General features: G+C 29.6%; 2 protein-coding genes, 1 long non-coding RNA gene and 1 other non-coding gene across 4 annotated transcripts; 3 read left to right on the top strand and 1 right to left on the bottom strand.

Annotated features, from left to right (window-relative positions):
* Positions 1-63: 63 nt before the first annotated feature.
* Positions 64-10,845, bottom strand: LOC117933353 (DNA-directed RNA polymerase III subunit rpc3-like). The gene is made up of 5 exons (XM_034854715.1): positions 10,758-10,845; positions 1,160-1,302; positions 808-955; positions 276-394; positions 64-174 (listed from the first exon to the last, which is right to left on the bottom strand). The coding sequence occupies exons 1-5, from the start codon at positions 10,843-10,845 to the stop codon at positions 64-66; spliced, it is 609 nt and encodes a 202-aa protein (XP_034710606.1).
* On the top strand, positions 1,374-1,445 carry TRNAC-GCA. The gene has a single exon. It is a non-coding gene; the product is annotated as a tRNA-Cys (tRNA).
* A 6,344-nt stretch (positions 10,846-17,189) lies between the features above and the next one.
* On the top strand, positions 17,190-19,466 carry LOC117934154. Its single transcript, XR_004654442.1, has 2 exons — positions 17,190-17,513; positions 18,938-19,466. It is a non-coding gene; the product is annotated as an uncharacterized LOC117934154 (long non-coding RNA).
* Positions 19,467-24,685: 5,219 nt separating this feature from the next.
* Positions 24,686-25,736, top strand: LOC117934069. The gene is made up of 3 exons (XM_034855668.1): positions 24,686-24,783; positions 24,942-25,268; positions 25,365-25,736. The coding sequence occupies exons 1-3, from the start codon at positions 24,708-24,710 to the stop codon at positions 25,520-25,522; spliced, it is 561 nt and encodes a 186-aa protein (XP_034711559.1). The 5' UTR covers positions 24,686-24,707; the 3' UTR covers positions 25,523-25,736.
* The last annotated feature ends 667 nt before the right edge of the window (positions 25,737-26,403 follow it).

The raw sequence follows: 26,403 nt of genomic DNA, 5'->3' as shown, positions 1-26,403 counted from the left end.
ATATTAAAACATTAAAATTATTCTAACAAGAAAATTGAAGTGAACATACTGCATAATAAATGCTCAAATATACAAAAGAGACTTGCCTTCACTTTGATTTGACTTGGCTCTATCCAATATTTGTTCCAGTGTAAGTCTGCCATGTTGAAGCAAACCTTCAAGAATTTCCTCACACTGCCAAAACCAACAAGAAATCAATCAACAGTCTAATCAAACTCCATCTTCCAACAAAAGACATACACAATGAAGGATCAATCTAAAATTAAAAAACCGACTTCTTTATCAAGCTCCTCAGACACAATTGCCAAGAATTTCGCAAATCTCATTCGGTGAAGGATATTGTGAAACAAAGCCATATACTGAGTTACAACCCTTGGTGCTTCTCCAAAACCAACTGCATTCATAATCATTAGTCATAATCAACATGAAATAACGTTTACCTTTTGTCCGACAAAGGCAATGTAGGAAGAAGAAACAAAACTAGATTTGAATTTTCACATTGCCCAAATAGCTCATTTGGAGATGTTTGAGCAGAGTTCTACTTTTCTCATGATGCAATTAAGCTAAAAACATGAACCCCATTTGTTGCCAAGAAAAAGGGGGAATGCCAAACAAGATTAATATACCATGCTCAGTTTACTAGTAGCATTAGTCTACAACGTACCCAAGTAATGACCATTTGATGGCAGAGAAAATGAAGGGCAACAAGAAACACCGTGACGGTTAATCATATACTTCAATTTTTTTTCTTTTCTCAGCTAGAAACAACAAAAACTGCTAATGTTCCGGAAATAAGAATTCCAATACCTTCTTGCTGTATAGCAAAAGCTTGAACACAATTATGTTGGATCAACACAAGTATACAGCTCTTCACTTGTTGAGGAGGGAGTTCGGTAAAACGGATTACGCTCGCGAGCGTTAGGGTTCCTTTGCGAAGAAGACAATCACACACTTTCTGCAACACATTTAAGAAAGAAAAAAAGTGAAACTATGTAAGCAAACAATGCAAGTTTAGAAAAATTACAAAACGCTCTGAGTGTTTGGTTTCCGAGAAACCTTAGTAAAAAAAAAGGAAATTTTTTAATCGAGTGGCCATTATTGCTCTGCATAAGGTTTCACAGGAAGCAAAACGGAGTGATAGAGAGAAAGAAGAAGATACCGCAACGAGATTCCCGAAGTGAGAGGAGATGAGATGAACGGCGAGCTGTACGCCGTACTGAGTCGCCTTTTCAATATTATTGTTGCCCCTTTCTTCTCCGTAGAAACGGGGTGGTGTTATGTTTGGAGAAACTGCGGACAGCCCTACTCAGTTTCAGTGGGCTGAAATATAATTTAAAAGAAATATTTGAAAAAGAGAGATGAAAAACCAATGGGGGTCCATAGCTCAGTGGTAGAGCATTTGACTGCAGATCAAGAGGTCACCGGTTCGATCCCGGTTGGGCCCTCAATTTTGTATAGCTTTTTCTTTCCGAAAAGTACTTTTAAGGCTGTTTGGTTCCGATTTCAAGAACTGTTTTTTGTGTTTTCGTATTCTAAAAAATCACTTTTTTGATAACAATAAAAAATATTTTTATTGTTTTTTTACTTTTTATGAAATAGATTGTTTTTGTATTTTTTCTTCTTTTTGTATTTCCACAAAGATGAGTTTCACCCTACAACCCCATCAGCAAACCTTTTTTCTTCCTTAAATTATTAAAATTAAAAAAATTATAACTGGTAAAATTTTCAAAATAGAATAATTTTTTTAATTTAAATGTATTGTGTATATGAAAATTATTTATATATTTATAATAACAAGTTAATGGAATAAAACACTTTATTAATTAAAAAAATAATTTTCAAACATATTTTTTATTTTACTTATTCTAAAAAACTTTTTTATTAACTCAACGAAACATGTTTTTTTTTTAGAACAAAAACTGTTTTTCATTCAGTTCTAAACACAATTTTTTTTTTTCACAAAAAATTGTTATTAAAAACTATTCTAAAAAATAGTTTTATGGAAAAGTTAGAGTATTTTAAAGAAACGAATATAAAGCTGATTCATTAAAAGTTGGGTTTTTTTTATATTTTATTAAATTGGTGAGTGAAAACTCACTTTTCCATCATAAATTATACATTTAAAACTGTTACTATTTAAGTATATATTATAAAAATATAGATATGAACACCCTTATACAAGCATAATTGATTTCTTTCAAATTAATAATATTAATAATTGATAACGTTTTATTTTAAATGAATTATAAATAAATAAAATTTATTTTTTAATATATAAATAAGTCAGGTTTTTTATTATTAATTTTGATTTAGTGTGCAATTAATTAAGTCATTTTTTAATTCTAAATTATATTTCTTCAAGAAACAAAATAAGTGATTTTTCAATTTTTTTAAATATTTTCTAAATTTTTTTAAACCTCCGATTTTTCTTTTAAAAAAATTATTTTATATATTAAAAGCACTTTCAAATAAACTTTAAAAGTGTATTTGACGATGTTTATATTCAAAGTATTTTTAGTGACAGTGTTTTCAAAAAAAATTTGAAAAAAATACAACAAAAGCGATTTTTCAACTATTTTAAAATGTCTTATAAGTTTTGTCAAACACTTAATATTTATTTAGAAACACTTTTTATACTAAAAGTGTTTTCTAAAAATACTATCAAATGGATTTTAAGTCTCATTTGATTTGAAATTCATTTATTTATTAAAAAAAATTATAAAAATATAATAATGTATAAAAAAATAATAGAGTCATTTCGAATCAATTTTAGTTTATAAATTCCTAGTGTCATAAGTCTCACTTCCTTTTTAAAAAAAAAACAAAAATTGACTTTTATATGTTAATTTTCCACCTAAGGGGCGAAATCTCATTCATGTATTATTATTATTATTATTATTATTATTATTATTTTCTCATCCCATGCATGATATTAATGTATTTTAAAAAAAAAAAATGCTGTAGCCAAGCTTGGGCTTAGGCTTAAAAAATTAACCCAGGCCCAACCATAGAAGGATCAGGCCGGGCTTAGATCCGTGTCCGACTTGACTTTGATCCAAATATTTTGGGCGGGTTCGGACTGAGCAATGGGCAAGTTTGTTTAGATGCAGGCCTGACGAGGCCTTGGCCCGAAATTTGTACGGTCTGGGCTTTGGACCAACAGGCCAAATTTACATTCTCACAAGATAAGCCTTAACCACATCTCTTTGTCAAATTATCAACAGGCTAGTTAGGATGCTGCATCTAACTCACCTATTTCACTCTACAATTCTCACACCAAGAGGCTTATCTTGGTAGCCTGCTCATACCATGCCAAAAATAGACTTCATCAAGTACATCCATACTTTAAGCCCATGTTTGATAGGATAAGAGAATGGATAATATATCATATCCATGTTTGGTTGATAATCAAATATGATAAATTACCTAAATTAAAATATGAGATACATATATCTATGTCTCATAAATTTATTTATTTTCATCGTTTTTATATTACTTATTTTGTAAAATAAAAAATTGATTAAAAAATAAATTTGTGGTTAAAAAATTATTTAAATTTTATTTATAAAATAATATTATAATTAATATATATATATATATATATATATATATATATATATATATATATATATATGTCCATTTTATTTTTTATTCATTTTGCAAACCAAATTTATCTATAACATAACATAATATATTTTATTATATATACTACCTTAAAATATCATATATATATTAAATATAATATCAAAAAATATTATATTTTATTGAAAATGATATTCTAAGATATGCATTTCTTATCAGGATACGATACCTTAAATATAAATATATTATTTTATCCCGCAAACTAAGCATAACTTAAAGAAGATATTTATTATTCATTTGATGCATTTCCTTTGCAATTTTCCCATTTTTAAAAACAAAAAAAAAATAGTTATTAGAATATAATTACTCTTGAAAACTTATATTAGAAATACAATGATTTTTAAAATTTGATTTAAAGTATTTTAAAATTTAACTTTTAATTTATTTATTTTTTATGTAGAAAAGTTTATACAAGAGTTCCTATTTTTTTTATAGAGAAGTTTCTATTTTTATAGTGTATCTAAATAAAGTCTTAATACTTGTTTTCTAACTCGATCAATTCAGCCTTTTGTTTTATGATTTGTAGACAAACATGAATCTCTTTATGTGTTGGTGGAATTCATGCATTTTATCAGTTTTTCCATTGCCTACTTAGGACCTTGGGTTTTGAGATTTTTTGCTCCCTCTTCTCTGAGGAGTTTTTACACCAAAAAAAAAAAAGAAGGAAAAAAGAAGAGTAGAAAATGGGTTTTATAGATCTATGGTACAAACCAATTGGGTTTTCTAAAATAGGGATTTCTCATTTGTGTAACAATTGTTTATGTGATTATTTCATATCATGTAGAAATTCGATTAACAAATACGAGATCCATTATTGTTATGCTACCAACTTTACTAAAAGCTTACATGTAAAAAGAAAAAAATTATAGCAATTATAAATAAATAAATGAGGAAATTGTAGTAGAAGAGACCCCTATTTGGGATCTCTAGTTAATTGTAACTTTTTAACATACTAAACTACTTATTTACTAAAAAATGAAGTTGTTACAAATCAAAAACTTCTATATAAAAATAAAACATCTTATAAAAAAAAAACTTTATCTTATATCTTTAAAAACTTTGAAATTTGAAATAGTAAAATTTTTTTGATAATCGAAAATTTTAAAAATAGTTTTTAAAACCATTACCTTTTCAATATTAACCTCTAACAGTTCTTATATCTTATATAAAAGTTATTATTGTTATTATTATTATTATTATTAGTATTTTATTTTAAAAACAAAAAGTAATAATTATATCCGATTAAAACCTTAACAACTTGGAAAAACGGTCCTTGAATTGACATAGCTATAACACTATTTTCATTGTGAGTTGAAAAATAAGCACATATAAGATCAAGCTCAAATTGGAAAGGTGAGCTAACAAGATCTAAAAAGCTCTCAAAGAGTCAAGCTCAAGCAGTTTTAGCTTGAATTACAACACTAGTTTGGGATAACCTCCAATTACTTGTTATGCTTGCAAGTGTATATCGATATGAAGGAAGGTTGCCACGGTTGGCAACACTTGTAAGGAGTTTGGGTGTTTGCTTTTATTGTATACCATATGAAAACCATCAAGACATTTATCCTCCTCAGATGAATAGAAGGATTACATGTCATTACATAATGACACTAACAATAACATGTGTCTTTTAGCAATACATAACTATTGGGTTTTAAGCCTAATATAATGAAATATGTTGCAACATTGATAATATAATGTGTGATTCTCTTTAATAATTGATATCATGTGCATTGATAGGTTTTTCTCTTTATTTGATGGATATTTAGCCTAATCAGTTCACATTGTACACAATTTGAATGTAAGCATACAATTTTCATACAAATATAAATTTATTTATTTTTATATGTTTTTCTTTATTTCAACCAATATATTATTAACAATTTTGTTAACAACATAACTTTTATATAAATTTCACTTTCTTTTATTCGATTTTATATTTCTTAGTTAAAGAATATGTAAGAAAATTTTGATAATGTATCATTTCTATATGACTTTAAATATTTTATTTTTATTTAAATTAGCTAAATAAAAGAGGTAATGGATAATATTGTTGTGGATATTTTATAAGCTAAAATATTGTATAGATTTTAGTAATATGTGCAGAGCATGTGACTTTCGACTAGTAGAATCAAAGACTCCACTATTTGTTAAAACTAATAAAGTAAATAAATAATGTGACTTTCATAGGGTGCAACATATGATTTTTTACATTAAAATCTAACCCAATCAATCTGAATGGTTTGTATGCACTAAGAATCTAACCATTTTGAATTGTCATGGTCTTATAACCAAGTTACAATTTAACTTGAGTTTTGAATTGATAAAAGTTTGCAACGCATGTGATTTGTTTTTAACATGTAGATCTAAGTGAAACTAGAAAATGTATGAATGAAGTAAACACAATATTTATGAATTAAAAAGTAAATTTATGAATTTTCCCAAAACAAGTTGAATAGAAAGAAGCATCACTTTTATGTAGAAGGCAAAGTTTGTATTTAGACAAAAATAGATTATCACTTGTTTTAAAGATTGATTTGTGTATGATAAAAAAACATATAGGGCATCTATAAGTCTCCTTTTCAGTAGAATAGATTTAGTATCCTAATGCTTCGCAAAGTATAAATGATGATGACATTCAAATAAAACATGATTATCAAGAGCAAATTTTGAAACACTAAATTAGTTCTTTGTAATTGCAGGAACATGTAAATAATGCTTTAGAGATAATAGTGGAATTATAAGGAGAAGAAAAATGGATTAATCAACATGTTTAATTACTAAATTCTTGTCATCACCCATGTGAATCTTTTTAGTATGAAGAAAGTCAACTTTTGTCAAGTTCCCTATAGTGCAATAACATGATTAGTAGCTCCAAAATCTGCCTACTAATTGGTATATATCATAAATTATTTCATGTATGGTAGCAAGCATGGCTATCATGCGTGAGTGTGAACTTGACATGCCTTGAAACTAAGATTGATCAAAGTTATAAAAGCATTATTGCACTATATGACAAAACCTTTTAAACTATTGACACCAAGGTTTTTTGTTATTCCAAATGCCATGACCACCATATTGACCATCTTATCTTCCTTAACCACTAAATTGACCAGTGGCTCTTTCTCCACTAAAGTTATGGCAACTCCTATTAAAAGTGGAATAGAGACTGTCATAAAAATTGCCTAAACTAAAAGAGAAACCTTGGCCTAGGTCATATTGAGAACCAAAATGCCAAATTTTGATTATTTCTGAAATTACCAAAATTCTTCTTTCCTTCATTTCAAGACTGAGCACCAAAATTAGAGTGTACATTTGCAACATTAACCATAGCCGAATCCAACCTCTTTTAATTCTTTTCGATCCAAGTTTCTTGTGCAAGAAGTAAGATCAGATTCAGTCCCAACAAGGGTATATGAATCAATGCATAAATTAATTGTTGTGATAAATGTGTCATATTCTGAGGTAATGCTTTAAATATAGCATCAATGTAATCTTCTATGAAAGTTCATGAGCTAGATGATTTACTCATTATACTATGAAGCTTTAACAAAAATCATTCATTACTAAAGAATCTTTCTTAGTGATATGAAATTGAGTGTTGTACTAGTTTACCTTCGTTCAATTTTATCTTGCAAAGTGTTGTTTTAGAGTCTTCTAAATTTGAGTTATTGTATCACAATCGACCATATATCTAAAATGAATTTCTTCGGTCAATAACAACAACAACTAACATATAAGAAGTTGATCTTGTTGTTCTTAGTCCAAAAAATTTAGATTTATCCAATATATTGTGAGCTCGATCTTCTTGAGTAAGATAGTTCATTGGTAGCTATTTAATTCAAGTCTTAAACAATACCTTGTAATTTGTAGCCCTTGATGGACCATAACTTATTTTCTCCAAAGAATGAGGTTGTTATTATCAAGTCTAATAGCGATTGAGTGATTGAATGTTACAGGAGCGAATTTTGAAGGAGATGATGAAGCATCCATGATGGAGATTGATGAAGAATCCATTGTTGGAGAAAATTGCTCCAATACCATATTAGAGAAATCCCTAAACAAGAGAAAGGAGTTTATAGAAAATGATTTGTTATTGAAACTATGTTTGAATGATTTAGGCCTCATGTTTCCATCAACTCTTCCATCATGTAACATCCCTTTTCAAACTACAACTAATATGTCCCTAGTTTTTTACCTTTCCTTCTAACATCCCTTTTCAAACTACAATTGACATGTCCCTAATTTTTTACCTTTCCTTCTCATTTCCCTTTAGTTTTGTTGTCCGTGGCATGTTGACCTAACTTAATCTTTTCCTTATTTTTTACCGATATGTTTTGCACCATGTGGATTGTCAACATAGTGTCCAAATTAATAACTTATGAAGAAAATTTTAACATGTTTCTATTAATGATGAGATGTAATTGGCATGGCATTTTATGAGTATGCAATTTAAATGCCCTTGACATGGTTGAGTATGCACTTTAATACTAAGGAGTTATAAATATTATTTGAAAATCAATTGGTTATTTGTAAGGTCAAGTTAATTTTGTTTGTGTTCGAAATCACATTCATTCACTCATCTTGGGCTTAACCATCCAAAGGTACATAATGAGGCTTAACTCATCCTACACAAAACACCCATCTAGGGGCATTGATTCATCCTTGGGCTTCTACGAGTGCTCTTTGAGTCACACCCATCTTGGGTTTAACAATTCAAAGGTTTATAATTGAGTCTAACCCATCCACGCAACACAATTATCTCGAGATCTTGACTCATCTCAAGACTTGTATCATTGTGTAACCATCTCCGACCTTACACACTCATCCCACAATCAGTTTTTGTTATAGTCACTTTTTTCCCATAGGATATCATTGGCACATACCTAACTATTTGAATCACTATTATTAATGCTCCAAGTAGCTTACCGACTATGAGCTCACGCCTCAAGATATGCTGCATTTTATCAGTTTCCTTATGATCTAAAGTGCTAGACAAAAAATTAAAAGCCAGATCCATCCCAATACATTTAATGGCTTGTCTGAAACGGGAAGTCAACAAAAGAATACTACTGATTTGTAAATTTAGATAGATGAAGATGCCCCAAACAAACCGAGATGACGAAAACCCACGAATTCACTAACTGAATCACGCATTGGTTCTGAAAAACAAGGCTATGAGGGGAAATCCAATGAGTTGATTATTGGAAGCAGCCTCCAGAGAGCATTTAAATTTTGGCAATTAAATTCAAGATCTTGGTGGCTTACCGGGCCTCATCTTTACTATTACAAAGGATATGATTCAGATACTGTCTTGAAGTTTATTATCAAGGATTGAAGAGATTCAACTGTAGGAAAGACATGAAAAGACAAGTCATTCCTTACTTTTTCAAAATGGCATGCATAGAGCCACCAATGAATAATAAAAGGAAATGTTTCTGCTTCAAAGCTTCAAAGTTTTACTTGCTATGACCATTGACTACTCTCCATTATGAATCAAATATCTGCTTGTTTGTTTTGTCTCTTTGCTTCCCTTATCTCTGCTAGGGCATCTGATCCTTTGCCTAGGTGATGGGTGATTGCTTCTGAATAATGGATTCAATCTTATTTTTCTCAAGGTTGAATAGGTGTTCATGTGGGGTCCAAAATCTTACTAGAATCTGGATATATCTTTAATGTGATTTTATATCTGCTTGAACTTTGGCCCATTACTTTCCATAACGAGGGAATCTTATTTCCATTCGTTGATTTTTTTTCCTTTTATTGTGATTCTGGTGAATAATGATCATCCCTTTGACTCCTTGTCAAGGTGGAACCATTGTTCAAATTGGGTCCACTGGTGCACAATCTTGCAGGAACATGGTAGGAATTCAACAATGTTCTAGATTTCAATCTTTTGGAATAGTCTTAGCTCATTGCAGTAGCAATAATTCCTTATGAATGCTCATCTTTTGAACTTTGATGGTATCTTAAAAGATGTGGATTAATTTGATAGCTATGTGGAAGTTCAATCCTAAGTATCATAGGACATGTTTTTCCTTGTTTCCTCATTTATTCAATCATAATTTGATGGTGTTGGTGGCAGAAAACATGCTGAGAAAAGATAGTCAGTCTCTATTTCAGACTCTGTATTTTAGCTTTTCCAATAGCTGAGCACACCAAGGGGTCCAGAAGCACAGATTTAAGAGGGGGGGGGGGGGGGGGGGGGGGGGGGGGGCTTAAATGGATGTCCAGTTCGGGGTAGAAGATGCTGGCAGCTAATAATTACACTAGTTTATTGGTTTGCCTGCATGGTTTAAGTGATTGCTTTGGATTCAGTTAGATGACCAATGAGATGGACCATATATAGCTCCCATACCTTATAGATCATATAATAAGTGGGAATGTAAGTTATCATAGATTGATCCTAGCTGCATTTTATGCTGTAGAAACTCTAGAAATGGTTCCAGAAAAGTGTCGCCACTGTTTTGTCTCCAGCACAAGTTAGGCTTTATATCCTCTACAATCATGAAAGTTGGAGAGGATTTGAATTTCCAAGAGTTGTAATATCACACATCATAGAGAAGATTTTGACATTGTATATTTAGTAAATTCCTCTTAACTATGTATTCGTTTTAAAGTTATAAATAGTATCAAAGCGAATAGACCCTTATCAATATACTTATTTTAAAGTTATGAGGTTAACACGGAGGAGAGAATATCTACATGGGAGAGAGAAGTCATTACAAATTATATAAGACAATCCCCAATCTTGATGTAGGACCCTATTTGATCTCCCAATCGTATAGGACATAACGAGTATATCATATCTGCATAAAAGGTAATTAAGATATTCCATGTAGGATAAGGGGAAAAGTTTCTGATCGAGTGCATGTAATGGCTTCCTTTTGATTAATTTTAAACCGGTGAGGTTAGTGCAGATCATAATATCCATATAGGAGAGAGCGGCTCCTTTCAAAGATAAAAAGATAGTTCCCATCTTTCATTTAATGGTATATTCCATCCCACATGTGATTGCTCTTGTTCTTTTTTTAGGTTTTCTATGATCAGGTTATCTTCCAGTTCTTGGAAGCTAAACAATATAGGATACTTTTCATTTGAAACCCAGCTCTAACTGGGAGTTGAATTGGTGGTTTCTGGTGTATCCTCCTCAATCAGGTTTGTACCACAAATCCCCACTGCCTCAGCTCTCAATTCTGACATGTCCGCATTAAAACTTGTGACCAAACACTCCATTTAAGCCCTCTTCATATTTATTTCATCAACTGACTTTTACCTGTCTATGTTACCCATGTGATATGTGGTCCCTGATGCTACTGTTGTTCACATCACTAAACATTTCTTATAGAAAACCATCTGCAAATTGCTGATGTTTATGCCTCAATCACCCATAAAATAAAGGCACTATATACACATATATGGTCCTAGAAATATGGTAGAGTCCATGGCTCTATGATTGATTACATGTTTGTTAGCAATAGAGTACACCAGACTCTATCTGACCAACAATTAAAATAATGATGAAACAGCCATATTACAATAAACCCCAGATATTTTTTTTATCTTGATGTGTGGTCCAAACCTTTAGGTTGCTTCATATGGTTGATTTTTTTTATGCTTTCTTTTTCGAGAGGGAGAGATAGCATGGAATCCTTGCTATGATCTTCATGCCACAGAGGAAAAAGGAAAAAAAAAGGAAAAAAGGGAAAAAGGAGATGGTGGTTAAATCAAAGTTGAAGACCCAGGAAGGCCATGGAAGAAAAAGAGAAATGATAAGGGGGGTTTGCCATTTTAGTAGGGGAGATGGTGAACAAGGTGACCCCATGTGTACCGAATCGAGGCGACATAGGGATGTAGGGAGGATGGAGATGGTGGGTGTTGCCACTACTCCCAGCACCTCACATGAGGAGGGGGTGTGTGTGGAGATAGGGATTGATGGTTACGTGATATAATGCGTGTGGAACTCTTTGTGATTTGTGAATATGTTTCTTGGAATGGAGGGACATGAGCCACCGCCCACTTCTTTGAAATATCATTTATGCCAAGTTTCATGCACCCAATAGTTGTAGTGGGCATGCTTTAATTTGTATATATATACATATATATTTTCACTTTCCCTCTTCTTATTTACTTTTCAGCCATTATAGTACTGGTCATGACCTTGTTTTATCTCCCTCCATTCATCATCTCTATTGATTTTCTTCAGTTGCATCACTATCATTCTTCATATTTTATGAACTACTTGTGAGTTATGACTGATTGATGAGAGGATTTCCATCCTTGTTCATAAGATAATCTATCTCAATATGAAGTCAAGACAAACTAAAGCCCCTTTCTTATCAGCTATATATATTTCATTTCTAAGTAATTTTGAAAAAGTTGGAAGCTCTATATTTGGTGAGTGTTTTTTCTTTCTTTCTTTGTGGTTTTTTTTTTTTTTTTTCCAAAAATTAGTGTAAAATTTGTTTACAACCATTTTTAAAATTTAACCAATTGAATAAAGTGGTTTTTGGACAATTTTTCACTTGGTAAATGCTTCCTCTAAAATTAATTTTTTATTATAAAATATGAAAAATATTTTTTGATTTATATCCAAATATTAAAAAAAAAAATTATTTATAAAAATCATTCCCAAATTGACATGAAATTAAGTGACTATTATTTTTTTTTTAAAAAATTTAAATTTAATAAAACTTTTATAATAACTATGTTATGATTGATAAACTTCTTTCTTTCATTTGGTAAAATAAAATAAAATAGAAATATTTATTAGACTGAAAGTTGTTAAGTCTAAAACAGTGCAAAATGTTAGGCTAGAAAAAAATGGAATTGAGTAAAAAATTTGTAGAAGCTCTAGGAAATCTTACAGAAAAGATTTTTGAAATAAAAATAAAAATGAAAACATAAGTTTGAGAAAAAAAATCTTTCAAAAGCAAAAAGGTTTAAAAATAAATAAATAAATAAAAATGTGACACTCTTTTATAATATGTATTTTATATTATTTTTCCCCGCCAATTCTTTGAGATAGTCTTCTTATGTTCTAAAAAAATGTTTTTGGAAACAGTTTTAAACATTTCACATTTTGTAAAATAAAATTACGTTTAAAAACCTAAAATGTTTTTAACATTTTTAAATATACTTTAGAAATCATTTTTATATTTAATATTTTATTTTTAATCATTCTACATTTTATATAATTATTTTTAAAACATCCATTAAAAAACAAATAAAAGTATTTGAAAATAATTAAAAGATGTCCTCTAAAAACACCCCGCTTTCTATTTTTAAAAACAAAAATTGATTATCTATTTAGAAATATATAAAAAAAAAATTGTGCTTAAAAATAATTGTCAATCATAAATATTTTATCTTTCAATCATTTTTTGTTTTGGAAAACTAATTTTTTTTAAAATAAAAAATAAAAAAATAGAACCTGACCTCTAGTCAAAAGAAAGAAAAAAGAATAATTAAAATAAAAAATAGAACCATGACTTGAGAGAAAAAAAGGAAGAAAATAGAAAAGAAAAGAACAAAAAGCTGCCGGTAACTTTTTTTTTAAATAGTTTTTTATTCTTTAAAATAAAAAAAAATATTTTTTTATTTGAAAAAAAAAAAACATGTTTGACAAACTATAATAAACAATAATTTTTCAAAATTGGTTTAAAAATAAATTTTCTATAAAATAATTTTAAGGTACTTTAAATTATTTTCTATAATTTTTTAACAATAATTAAAAAATGAAGAATACTTTGAAATTCTTTATATTACATTTTATTTAATTCAAATGCATAAATAAAGAAAAATTTAAAGGCACAAGAACTTTTAGAAGATCCTATTACATTATAATTTTTTTTATCAGAGTCAAAGAAGCCGTCCATCTTTTTCTTGCTTCTAATAATTTAGAAGAATGAAAGGGAGTACCAAACAGTGAAAATTGCAGTATATTTTGAAACCAAGAAAAAAGGGGCTTGTTCCTGCCTTGCACAAAAACATGAAATGTAGTCAGAGGATTTCTATACATGGGTCGTTTTCAATGATGTAAAAATAGTAAGAAATCTGGGTTTGCGCTGTGGAACTGGGATTTGCCATTCAATTTCCAGGGCAGGGTTTCCATTTGATGTGTGATTGATCAGACCTTCGTGTCAGCCATGTTAATTTGTTCCTAATAAATAAATAAATAAAAATAAAAATAAAAATAAAAATAAGAGTATATTTGATACTGTTTTTGGAAATAATAATTAGAAAATGATATATAATTATTTTTAGAAATAAAATTCTATTATGGAAGTCAAATGTCAAAAAAAATATATATATATATCATTGTTCTTTGTAAAGGTATTATGCCCTTCATGTAAAATTTCTCCAAATATTTTTCATTTTTTTAATTATCATATACTGTTCCTAGAAAAATAATACAAAATATCTAAAATTTGTTTTAAAAAACAAATTACGGGTTTGTGAAAAATTTATCAAATATTTTCTAAGTTCGAACACTTCCAAACAGACTCTAAAATTCTATTTTCTTTTGCTTTAAATTTTTAGAATTATGCTGAAATATTCATAAAATTAAAAGAATCAAACATTATTAATATTTTTTTAGTTTTGGGTATCTTCTTGATTATTTTCACTTTATATATATATATATATATATATATATATATATATATATATTCATGTCCTCCCTCATTGGGTTGGAAATGAATATGAACACTTCACTTATCCCAAAATATGGTGATATTTTTTAAGAATATTTAGGAAGATGTCAAGTGATGATATCTTCGACCTTCTCCTTGAATTGAAATTTCCTTTACCCATTTAACCCTTTCAACCAAGAACATGTTGTCTAAAGAGACTGCTTGTGCATATTTTATTGACATTTTTTATTTGTTTTTTTGGGTAAAGAAACGTGTAAATTGAAAAACTTTGTATTGATTTGAAATTGATTTTTTTTTATTAGTATGAAATTATCATATAAGAAAAGAGACCACGACTCCTTGTTTGTTTCTTTTCCAAATATAAGGGTGAATAATTGCTTTTTCAAAAAAGTCCAATCTCTCATGCCCCATTAGTGAGAAGTTCATCATTATTGATCAATTGCAAGTATTGTGAATAAGACTTTTGTGCCACCATGAGAAAATTGTGATGTTTAACTTAATTAAAATTAAACTAAGAAAAATTTAGATTTTAAGATCAGGTTCTTTAGGGTTTAAAGAAAAAATCATAGTTTGTAAAAATAAATCAAATCTTTTATGACATACAACCATCATCGTGACTTGGCTTAGAGTCTTTTAAAAAAGATAAGTTCCAGTCTCCTCCTATGATTATTTTAATAATTTGACAATTGAAACAATACGATAAATAATCTAAAGAAATTTCTAAAATTAAGAGAATAAATGTTATTAATATTTGATTAATTAATTAATTAATGCGTTATTTTATGTAGATTAAAATGAAAAGATGTTGATTTCATTTTCAACCTTTTGAATGGGAGATTTTTTCCTCCTTTTCCCATTTGTGGGGTGGAAAACAAGATTTTTATAGGGGGAAATGAAAAGTGTCATTTTCTAATGGACTAAGTGCTGTTTGTCTTGCTATCAATATTAGCTGTTTGATTGCAACCCATACCTGCCTTAAAACCACATAAGACACCCATTATTATTTATGTCCCCATTATTACCAGCACTACCCCTCCATTCGTATACTACACTTATTCAATGCCCCCTTTCCACGCTGACACGTGTCCCTCTTTCATTGCCCAAATAATCCCACTCAAATTTTGAATTAATTATTTTTTTCAACATTTCCTTGTACTTGCTTAATAAATGCTCTCAGATATGTAAATTACCTTTTTGAGATGTCTTTTGATTTTCAATTTTAAATTTTGCATTTTGGAGGGATCAATCAAACTAAGATTTTACATTTAAAATTTACTTTCATTCAAAATAAAGGTACTTATATCATTTTAAATTTTTTTATTAAATTATTTTTATTATATTTAATAAAAATCTTATTCTATCATTTTTAAGATATGACAACCGAGGAAAGGAAAACAGATGCTTACAAAATAATGTGGGTGAGAAATGACTAATATAAGATTAGAAAGATATTTTTTTAACGAAAAATCAATTTTTTATAGACTGAAATGGTAGTGTTAAGCCACCAAAGTCATTATTAATGATTTGAGGAAACGCTTTAAAATTTTATAATGCTTAAATTTTTTATCATTCAAATATTAAAAAATAATTATCCAAAACCCGATTTTTAAATTTTATTCAAATCGTCTTAAAAATTACATTCAACCTTTAATATTATTTTCCCATCAAAAAATTTATTTGAATTCAAATTTTATCCTTAAACTTCGTATTTGTATGAACACTTAAATGTACTTTATTTAATAATTCACAAATTAAAAACCTCAATTATAAAATAAAATAAAAATCAAGTTAAAGAGAATATAAATTATTTGTACATGGATGTGCACGTGAATGCAATAAATATATTGGAAACAACCCTAAATTATTAACATATATGATTAAACGCATTGTGTTCTCGTACCTACTCTAAATTGATAGTACTAACATTAATAAATTTATGGGACTTATAATGAATGTGCCCAGTTTAAAATAATCTCATATTATTTTGTGTCACGGCTAAATTTGAAATTTAATGATAAAGATGTTGAAATAATTTAATAATTTCGTAATATTTTAGCCCATGAAATGATTTTGGTTGGTGTCAAAAGGTCATGATTTATGATTATTTTTTGTTTTTTATTTTTAAATATTCCCACCATTATTATTAGTATACATAGTACTTGGTATAGGGCACACGAGAATACCCCACCTCTACACTGATGCCCTTGTATGTCGCTTGATTTACAGAAAAGCCATTGCTTTAATTTGACCAAATTACCCCCAACCTCGTCCCTCTCATCATGTGCACCATATAGCCTGACAACACCAAACATTTAATTTAATGGGTTAATTTCAATTAAAATAAGGTTTAGCGTAAATATATTAATTATTATTAATTATATTTTTTAATTAACATTCCTATAAATTTATTTTTAAAAAATATTTTAAATAAATATATTTATATGCAAGTGTTAAACAAAGAAATATGAAATCGGTAGTATCTTAACATATTTATACTAAACATAATAAAATTAATCATTAATTTAAATAATATAAGATTCTTCATTTTTAAATAAGTTCATGAAATTATTTTTTTGATATTATAAGAATTACATAATATGAAAAAGAAAAAAGAAAAAAAAAGCACCCCATTGTCATGCTGCACTATATCTTGGTGTTAGGCTGTTAGTACAAGAAAATCAAATTAATGGGAGGAAGATGAATAATTTGGAAAGGTTATTTGAGTAATTTTGAGAAGCATGAAGCTTAAGATTGATGGTGGCATGAAACTTGGTCGATGACACCAATTGCGTGAAGATTAAAGAAAAGGCGGTACAGTAACCGAAACCAACCAACCTTTCTTTCTTCTCCTCTCCTGTTTCTTCTCTTTTCTATTTCTCTCTCTCTTTTTCTCTTTCTCTTTCTCTCTCTTTGTCTTCTCCCTTTCTATAAATCAAAACCCAAACCCCATCACCACCTTTTGATCACAATCTCCCCCATTAAAACACACCACTTCCACCATATGTCTCCACGGACCACCGCCTTTCTGGCTCTTCTTCTTCTTCTTGTTGGTGCAGGTGGACAGTTCCAAAGGGATCGCATTGATCCCATGGTTATCTTCCACCTCTCTTACCAGACTATCATAACAAAGTCTGGCCTTTTTCCCATTGGATCATGCTATCCCTTAGGACCTCTCCATCAGTGCTTCTTTCTCAGCATCTCCCACCTCCCTTTCAGGTATGTTTTCTGAGGTCTTTCTGAATTCAACTTCTCATACTTCCTTTCATATGGTTTTGATTGTATATAGGTGTTTGATAGGTTGGTTAATTTTCAGAATATCTTCATAGTAGTGGGTTGTTTGTCTTTTATTTTCCTGACTTCTGAAAGTTTTTTTCAGCTAAGATGTGTCGATTACTTTAAGCATGAATTCCAAGACTCCATGATTGTCTTATAATCAGTGATCTTAGGTTTCATAATAAATAAACAAATAAATAAAAATAAAATAAAATTGACTTTCTGCAGATTTTTCTCAACACAGCAAAAGCACATCTCTATAGGTTGATTTCCCATTTGAAGAATTTTTTCTCCTTATTATTATTATCAATCAAACACCTGTTGAATTCTTCTGATTCCACCATATATAATCAATTATTTATCATAATTTAAAAATAATTGTGGAATAATATTTGATTCTCTAATTGGGTTTCATCCTTTTCCTACGCCGGTCATCTTTTCAAACCGACTCAACCTTTTCTTTCTTTGCGACATACACTTCCATCTTCCCTAACAAGGCCTGCAACTCCGGTTAAATCCATGACTCCTTTGGAGAGACCGAACTCTTCCATAACCCCATCGATTGTCATTGACATATCCATACATCAATGATTAATAGCATAAAATTATTACTTGTTTCTCTCGTCTGTCATTACTCACACTCGTGGGCATCTCATGTGCACGAATTGCATAATGAGAAAGCGATGTTTTAAGGTATGTATGGTGATAATACAGATGTTGTTATAAATGGTAGGTAATGTGAATCAAAAAAATGAGGCCCATGTCAGATATGCTCTTACACACTACACATGGTAGTTCCTCTCCCAGTCTGCAATATCTCCTACATACTGATAGTGATGGATTTCTTCTTTTGCTAAGCATCTTATCCTCCTCCTTTCTGTCTTTGTGCTTGGCAATGTCGCCAATTCAGAAAGTCTTTTGTCCTCTATGTCTTTCATTTGGTATTTCTTCTGGTTCAGGGTAGTTTGTGTAAAAGTTTTTGAGTACCTGCACTCTGATTCTCTTGTTGTTTCTGGTTTATACATTGCTGAAACACACATGCACCCTTATTAGTTCATCACTAGCTGGCTCTATCATTACCTTTTATCATTTTTTGTCTCTCAAAGTACAAGGATGTACTATGGTAATTATTTTTGTGAAGGATTCTTAATGGTTAATTAGAAAAGAAGAGCCATTTTTTTTCATTTTAGAGTGAAGAGACATGTCCTTTTTGATGTCATTTTCTATCCCACCAACCATATATTTTCAATTAATATGAGAAAAGAGTTCAACCCTAAAAGATTTAGATCTACAATCTTGTTTGCTTTTAACTTCATCTACTTTTTGGATTGATAATCTAACTTGGGCATTGGTGTTTTGTTCCCAAGGCTGCAATCTCAGAAATAGGGGTGTGTTTGGCTTTGTATTGAAAGTCCACCTGCAATAGTAGGGAAATATTCGTCTTTTTAAGACATGGTCTTCAGTGACATGTCGAGCTTATTATTCTTCGATTACTAGTTTCCTATTGCACATGGGTTGAAGACAATGTGGGGTCAATATTTAAAACTACTAAGCCATAAGTTGATGATCATTCAAATTTCAAAGGCATTACAATGTTGTGATCAAGTGATTTTCTTTTACCAGAGAAAGTGATGGAATCATGGTATTGGGTTTTTCTTTTCTCCTTCTGCCATTTCCCCTATGTTGATCTATATAAGATGATGGCTATTAGTTTACCAGGAGACTTCTCTTCAGAGCTGTTTTAACAACTTCTTCACCTCCTTGACTATATCCAAAATTGTTGCACTGAAAAAATTGGATGAGTACAATGTGTGTGTGGAGATGGCATGATTTTTTGTGGATGTAACTAGGCCCATTCAGCCAAACTTTCAATCTTATCTGATTGGCATTTGGGCTTAGCTCATTGAAACATTGGTAAATCTTAAGCCCAAACCTAGCTCATTTTCGGCCCAATTTCTTCATATGGTTGGTGGTGGTTATGAACATTTGAGACAAATGTTCCATCATATGGCTGGGGAAAGCCCAATTGTCTGGCCCATTGTGTTGGGTGGATTTTTGACAAATTTAGGTAGATTAAAAAAGAAATATTTGCAAAAAAAAAAATGATAATTGAAAAATAGTGCAAGAATTATAACACTTTGTGCCACATAAACTCTTCATAAGCACCGTATGATAATGGGATAGCCGATTAAAAGGTATGAAATCACCCCCACTTTGAAAAACTAACCCTTCACCTTTTTTCAACCTAAAAATATACCTATTTTGAACAAAAATATCCTCATTTTTTTCTTACAAAAATAACCCTATTATTTTAAAACACATGTAAATAATGAAAATGTTGAAGGGTATTTATGTAAAAAATGAGTTACTCTTCAAGTTAAAAAATGGGAAAGATTAATTTTTTAAATTTAGAATATTTTCATCCCTTTTAATCAGTTAATCTTATGATAATTATGTCTTCAAAATACGAGTTATACTTTCAATTAATCTTATGATAGTTTGGTATATTATCATAAAATTGTACTTTTAGTACACAAAGTCTAGGGTTTTTTTTTTCCCTTTAATTTTTAATAATTTTTATTTCTCTGTTTTAAAAAAAAATAAAAAATCTTCTTTTAGTAATTTCATATATATATGAACGGTAAAGAGTAGTATAAAAATTACAATTGGTTTATTTGTAGATCTTCATTTAGGGGAACATTATTTGGGATTAAGTTTTCCTTACATATAACATTATATATTGTTTTTCTTCAAAGAATTTGCATTTTATTCTTATTGGATTATATTTGGTAGTGATAAATTAATGTGTTATCAACCGAGTAATCAGTTGATTAGCTATTGATCGATTGTGTAACTAGTAAAGCAATGGTTGCTCCATTTGTCCATCGATACCATTAATGACATGTTTACTTGATTTCTAAGAAATAAAAATGAAAAGGGATCATTTTATTCAAAGATGAATTGTGCTTAATAATTGCAAATAAGTGTGATACCAATTGTGCGATAGGTTGACTAGTCGAATTATCAATTGTGCAACTAGTTAAATAAATGAAAAAAAGCCATTATCAGTTATGCAATTAGTTAAATAAATGAAAAAAAATCTATTCTACTTCTAATGATTTACCCTTTATCTTTATTGAATTATGTTTACTAGTGGTAAATGAATGTGCTCTAACTCATGTCTTTCAATACAATGGACTTAATTAGTCATTTCCATTGAGCCAATTTTATATTTGTTAATACTTAGTATATGTTACATGTATATTCATTTGTGTTTTAAACCTAAATAATTTTATATTTACATATATAAAAAAGTAAAGTCTTAATAAATAAATAATCTTATAATTAGAAGGAAAGAGAAGGAGAATAGGATTCCTCAACATTATATGGGATTCATACCTTTTATTTATTTTTTATAGCAAATATCAAGAATTAAAATATCGTAAATTACGCAAACATCAACAATTGGATTTTATTTAAATATTAGAAAATGTTGAATGAAAATTTGGATAAAAAATATCCGTGGATATAAACCAAATCTAGCTCGGTCATCAATAAAGTGAATTCTATCATTTTTTTTTTAAATCTCTCTTTCGATCCAAAACCGTTGTGTAATGTATATATCCTATTCTAGTTATGGAATAGATGAAATAGATTAAAAAAAAAAAAAGATTTTTATTAAAGAATGGAATCTAATTGGAATTGTCCCTATGCGGTTTATCCTTTGGAACCATATCACTTTTCACATATGATGAAATATGATGAATTGAAATGATATTTTGTAAATATGTAATTATCTTAAATATATTAACCATTTTAAAACCCTTAAAAATATTAAAAAAAAACGAAAAATAAATCAACAAAACAAATAATAGTATACATATTGAAATTATTTTATTGCTTTTAACTTTCCAAAGATAATCCAAACAGGCCTAATTAATCAATATCCAACCTACCATTCAACATATTATGAATTAGCATAGGCAAGTCTTAATTTGAAAAGTAAATAAAAAAGTTTCAGACAATTTGTCTATGGTGGTAAAAAAAGGTAACCCCATAACCAAATTTCAAACACTTTTTTCTTTGGTGGGAAAAAAAAAGATAAAGTTGAAAGACAAAAGCCAAACTTGTAGAAATTCTTTCCATATTCATGGGAAGCGTCAAAGGCCAAAAAAAGTTGAAATCTAAGATCCATGGACTAATTAATTACAAACTCTCTCCTTTAGTTTAATTTAAGCCCCGCAAATCACGCCTACATATAGAAGAACACTCCATCCTCGATCCCTTCTTTTCTTCAACCAACTTACTAACTTAAGGAAGCAATCATTTTCAAATTTCAAAGTCCTTTCATCCCGTTAAAATCTTCTTTCTTTCTTCTTTCTTTGGCAAGTTCAAGGGATCTTCATTCTTTCTTCTTTCTTCCTTTCTCCTAGCCTAGGTTTTGTTGTGGAAAAAATTTGAGAAAAAATTCAAGGAAAAAGAAAATAAAGAATAAAAATAGAAGAAAAAAAAGTAAAAAAAATAAATAAAATTGAAGTTAATAAAGGAAATTTTATATATTTTAGGAGTGCTTGATTTTAAAAATATTAAACAATAAAATAAAATAACATAACATTCTTGATGTAATAAAACTAAAATACAAGATAATGAAATCAAATTTGATTCAAAGCAATAATACTAAATTATACATATCTGATTGTGTTTTTAATTAGTACGCATTAAATATTGTAAACTCTTACTTTTTTTTCTTTTTTTTTTATATGAAAGAATTAAAATTCTAGGAATCATACTATTTTAACACAAAATTTGTGCATTAAAGGCTTTAAATAAAATTATTATAAACCTTCCAATCAAATAACTCTATTTTAATCCCCTCTATCAAAGTAGCACAATTATTTCATCCCATGAAGTTGGTTATTTATTTATAAAAGTAAAGACTTATTTGATAACTATTTTAGAAAATAGATTTGAAAAATAATTTTTGAAAATAATTTTTTAATGTTTTATAAAATAAAATTTGTTTGAAACCTAAAATATTTTTAACCTATTTTTTTTTATATTTTTTAATGTCTTACAAATAATTTTAATATGTAATGTTTTACTTTTAATCATTCTTGTATAATTATTTTTTAAAAATAATTATTAGAAAACAACTTAAAAAGACATTTTCTAAAAATTCTTTATTTTCTCTTTTTAAAAATAAAAAATTGTTTTCTGTTTTATAGTTATCAAACATATTTTGAATTAAAAATTATTTTTGAAAACTGTTACCAAATAAACTCTAAGGGCTTGTTTAGGAACTATTTTTAAAAATAATTTTCTATTCTCTAAAACAAAAAAATACGTTTAATAATCAAAACTATTTTTTATTTTCTGTTCTTGAGACCGGAAAATAAAGTATTAGTTATCAAACATATTTTGAACTTAAAATTATTTTTAAAAATTGTTACCAAACAAACCCTAAGGCCTTGTTTGGGAACTATTTTTTAAAACAATTTTCTGTTCTCCAGAACAAAAAAAATATTTAAAGCACATTTGACAACAAAAAACTGTTTTCTATTTTTTATTCTTAAGAACATAAAATAATGTATTTTTAGAAAAGGTCTTTTAATTATTTTTTTTTTTTATCATTTTCACTTGTTTTTTAAGAGGATTTTTAAGAAATAATTATATAAACATGAAAAATGATTAAAACTAAAACACTACATATAAAAATTATTTCTAAAACATATTTAAAAATATTAAAAATAAGTTAAAAATATTTTAGGTTTCTAATCAGACTTTTGTTCTACAAATATCACAAAACAGTTTTCAAAAACTATTTTTTACCATTATTTTTTAAAATAATTACTAAAAGAGACCCTAGATAACTCAATGATTTTTACAAAACCCTAAAATATATTTGATAGCAAAAATAAGAGCATTATTTGAGAGGACACTTTTCCAAAATTTCAAAACAAGTAGGTATGGAAAAGATTTTTTTGAATTGGGGGGAATAGAAAGCCAACCAATGGTTTAACTACAATGATGGAGGTGGAACAGGAGAGGGATATTTCCAGAAGCATAGTCTGGTCCCTACACTAATGGCTTGCTTGACCGCTGGAGTTGGTTTCCAGCCTGGACAACTCCTGTTTGCTTAAATTCTCTAACACTTCCAAAAATATTGTTCTGAATTTTCTTAATTTCAAAACATGTGATGCAGCCTTTTCATCTTCTTGTAATTTCGCAGTGGAAAAAGCAATGATGCTTTTGAAAACTTCAATTACTCTATCATTAGTTCCACCATAAAATACTTCCATTTTCAAAACATGTTTTACCTACTTTGATTCTGCTTTCAGAACCGTTGTATTTTGGGAAATCATGTGTTTAGTGCTTAGAAAAGCTTCCTTTGGGTATTAATTTGTTTTGTTACTAATTAAATCATATCTTACTCTTATCTTATAGAGGGCAAGACAATAAACTACTAAACAAAAACTCCACGTGTAACCACATTTTTATTAAAATAAAATATTAATTTGACACGTATTATTAATATATTACGTGGCTATATATTCTAAAATTTTAACAGTGCATGCCATAGGTCTCACACTCTTTCCGTTAAAATTGTACAAAACTAGTCAATTAACACGTACGAGTAAACAAAAACAAAGCAATGTTCAACTCCCAAACTCCCGTTTTCAATACAGAAGCCAGGCGACGGCCTAAAATGTGCAGTAGTTTTGACCAATTCTCAAATAAAGCACCGTTTGGTACGGCCAAAATCATGGAAAATATGGTGCCAAGTTTGCAGAGAGCCGTGTTCCATTAATGGTGGAGTCTTTGACTGGAAAAACTTCATTTTTTCATTAATGGCGGAGTCTTTGACTGCCAAAATATTGGGGTCCATTCACCAACCTTCCAAGCACTGTCCCACAAGAAGCCATCTATCTTCACTAAAATTTAGAATTGAGGTCTATATCTTTATTTTTCACACCGAAAATTCCATTTTCCAAATCTTTCCCCCACGTTCTAAACTACCCAGCTGCAACGACTATAAATAGCTTGCCCTCCTCAATACCCAGTCTCCACAACACAACTCTAACTCTCTGCGAAACTTCAGCTAGGTTTTGGCTTGTTTGGTGCATTAGAGCTGTGCCCATGGCTCCTAACTTTGGCTTGAAGTCCCTGGCAATCCTGGCTCTTACACTTGCAGTCTGTGTGCAAGGTTCTCTAGGTAAGAAACAATGGACTCTTTCATATAGATTTTAAAATAATTTTCATATTTCATATTGAAAATCCCACTTTCCTTCCCATATTTGGGATGGGTTTTCGTCATCTACATCAAAAGCTTTTAATCTAATACATACTTGGGGTACTGGGTTGGTGGTGTAGGAGGAATAACATGTGAGAATCTGAACAAGGACACATGCGCCTACGCGGTGTCATCATCCGGTAAGCGCTGTGTGCTTGAGAAGCATGTGAGGAGGAGCGGAGAGGAAGCATATGTGTGCAGGACGTCGGAGATTGAGGCTGACAAGGTGAAGGACTGGGTGGAGAGCGACCAGTGCATTGAAGCCTGTGGGCTCGATAGGAAGTCGCTTGGGATATCATCGGATTCTCTCCTGGAGTGTGGGTTCACCCGGAAGCTTTGCTCTACTCAGTGCTATAACGGCTGCCCCAACATTGTTGATCTCTACTTCAATCTCGCTGCCGGTGAAGGTAACCTACAAACGTCCAAACCAAAACGGCCGGAGACTAACATGCATGCCTTATTTTTCTCACGTAAAAATAGCTAATATTTGTGATAATCTGCAGGTGTATTTCTACCAAAACTATGTGAAGCACAAAGGGGAGATGCGAGGAGAGAAATGGCGGAGATCCGAAGCTCTGGTTTTGTGGCACCAGGGCCAGTATCAGGGGTCAATTCTCTGAAATACGTGGTTGCCCCTGCAGTGGCACCTACTTCAGCCTAGATTTTTACATAGAATGGACAGTTAGAGACTTCAAATATAAGAAAGCAATAAGCAATAAGCAATATGCAATAAGCAATAAGCAATAATTAAAGGGTTGAATAAAAGTATTAGATGCCCTTATTACTTGTATATCGCTGAAACAGTAGCTAGCTAGCTCTCATCACGTTGTATCATTTTAAAATAATAGAATGATAATTATTTTTGTGTGGGATTATTAGAGGTTCCAAAAGGAAATTTTAATTATAATAATATTATTATTTTATATTTGAATAATAAACTAACCTAATATTGTTTGACATGTCCTTCCAAGTATCTTTTTCTGCTCCATCGGATTGGTATTTTGTACCCCGAGCGTACAGTCTCAAATTGAAAGTCCACATACGATATTGGATTTTTCTATTCTCTCCTTCCTACCATTTCCCCTACGTCTGTATTAAGACAATATTCATTGTTGACTAATCATACTCATTACAGCACATAAGTTGAATTCATAAAAGAAATAATGGCTTTGTATCGCATGGCTGGGGAAAGCCCAATTGTCTGGCCTAGTGGATTTTTGACAAATTTATGGTCAATTATTAAAATAATTATAAAAAAATTGTAATTTCAAATATGTATAGCTTTCCCCTTCTTCCATTTTTTCCCCTTTCATTGTAAGTTAAATCTCCATCAAGGTGGATGATTTCAAGTTTATGTTTAATGCTTAAGTTTAAATTTCAAGTCATGTATTCGACCCATTTATGATTTTATATAAATTAGGACAATTAAAAAAATAAAAATAAATAAATAAATAAACACCATGCATGCTATTAAAAAAGGGGAACAAAAGTTGAAAAAATCACAGAAAAAATTAAACATAATTTGTTTAATGCATCTAAAAA

This window comes from Vitis riparia, chromosome 16 (genome assembly GCF_004353265.1).
Source record: "Vitis riparia cultivar Riparia Gloire de Montpellier isolate 1030 chromosome 16, EGFV_Vit.rip_1.0, whole genome shotgun sequence".
Taxonomy (NCBI): domain Eukaryota; kingdom Viridiplantae; phylum Streptophyta; class Magnoliopsida; order Vitales; family Vitaceae; genus Vitis; species Vitis riparia.
The sequence above is the reverse complement of the archived record's forward strand: the minus strand, read 5'-3'. Positions and strand labels throughout refer to the sequence as shown.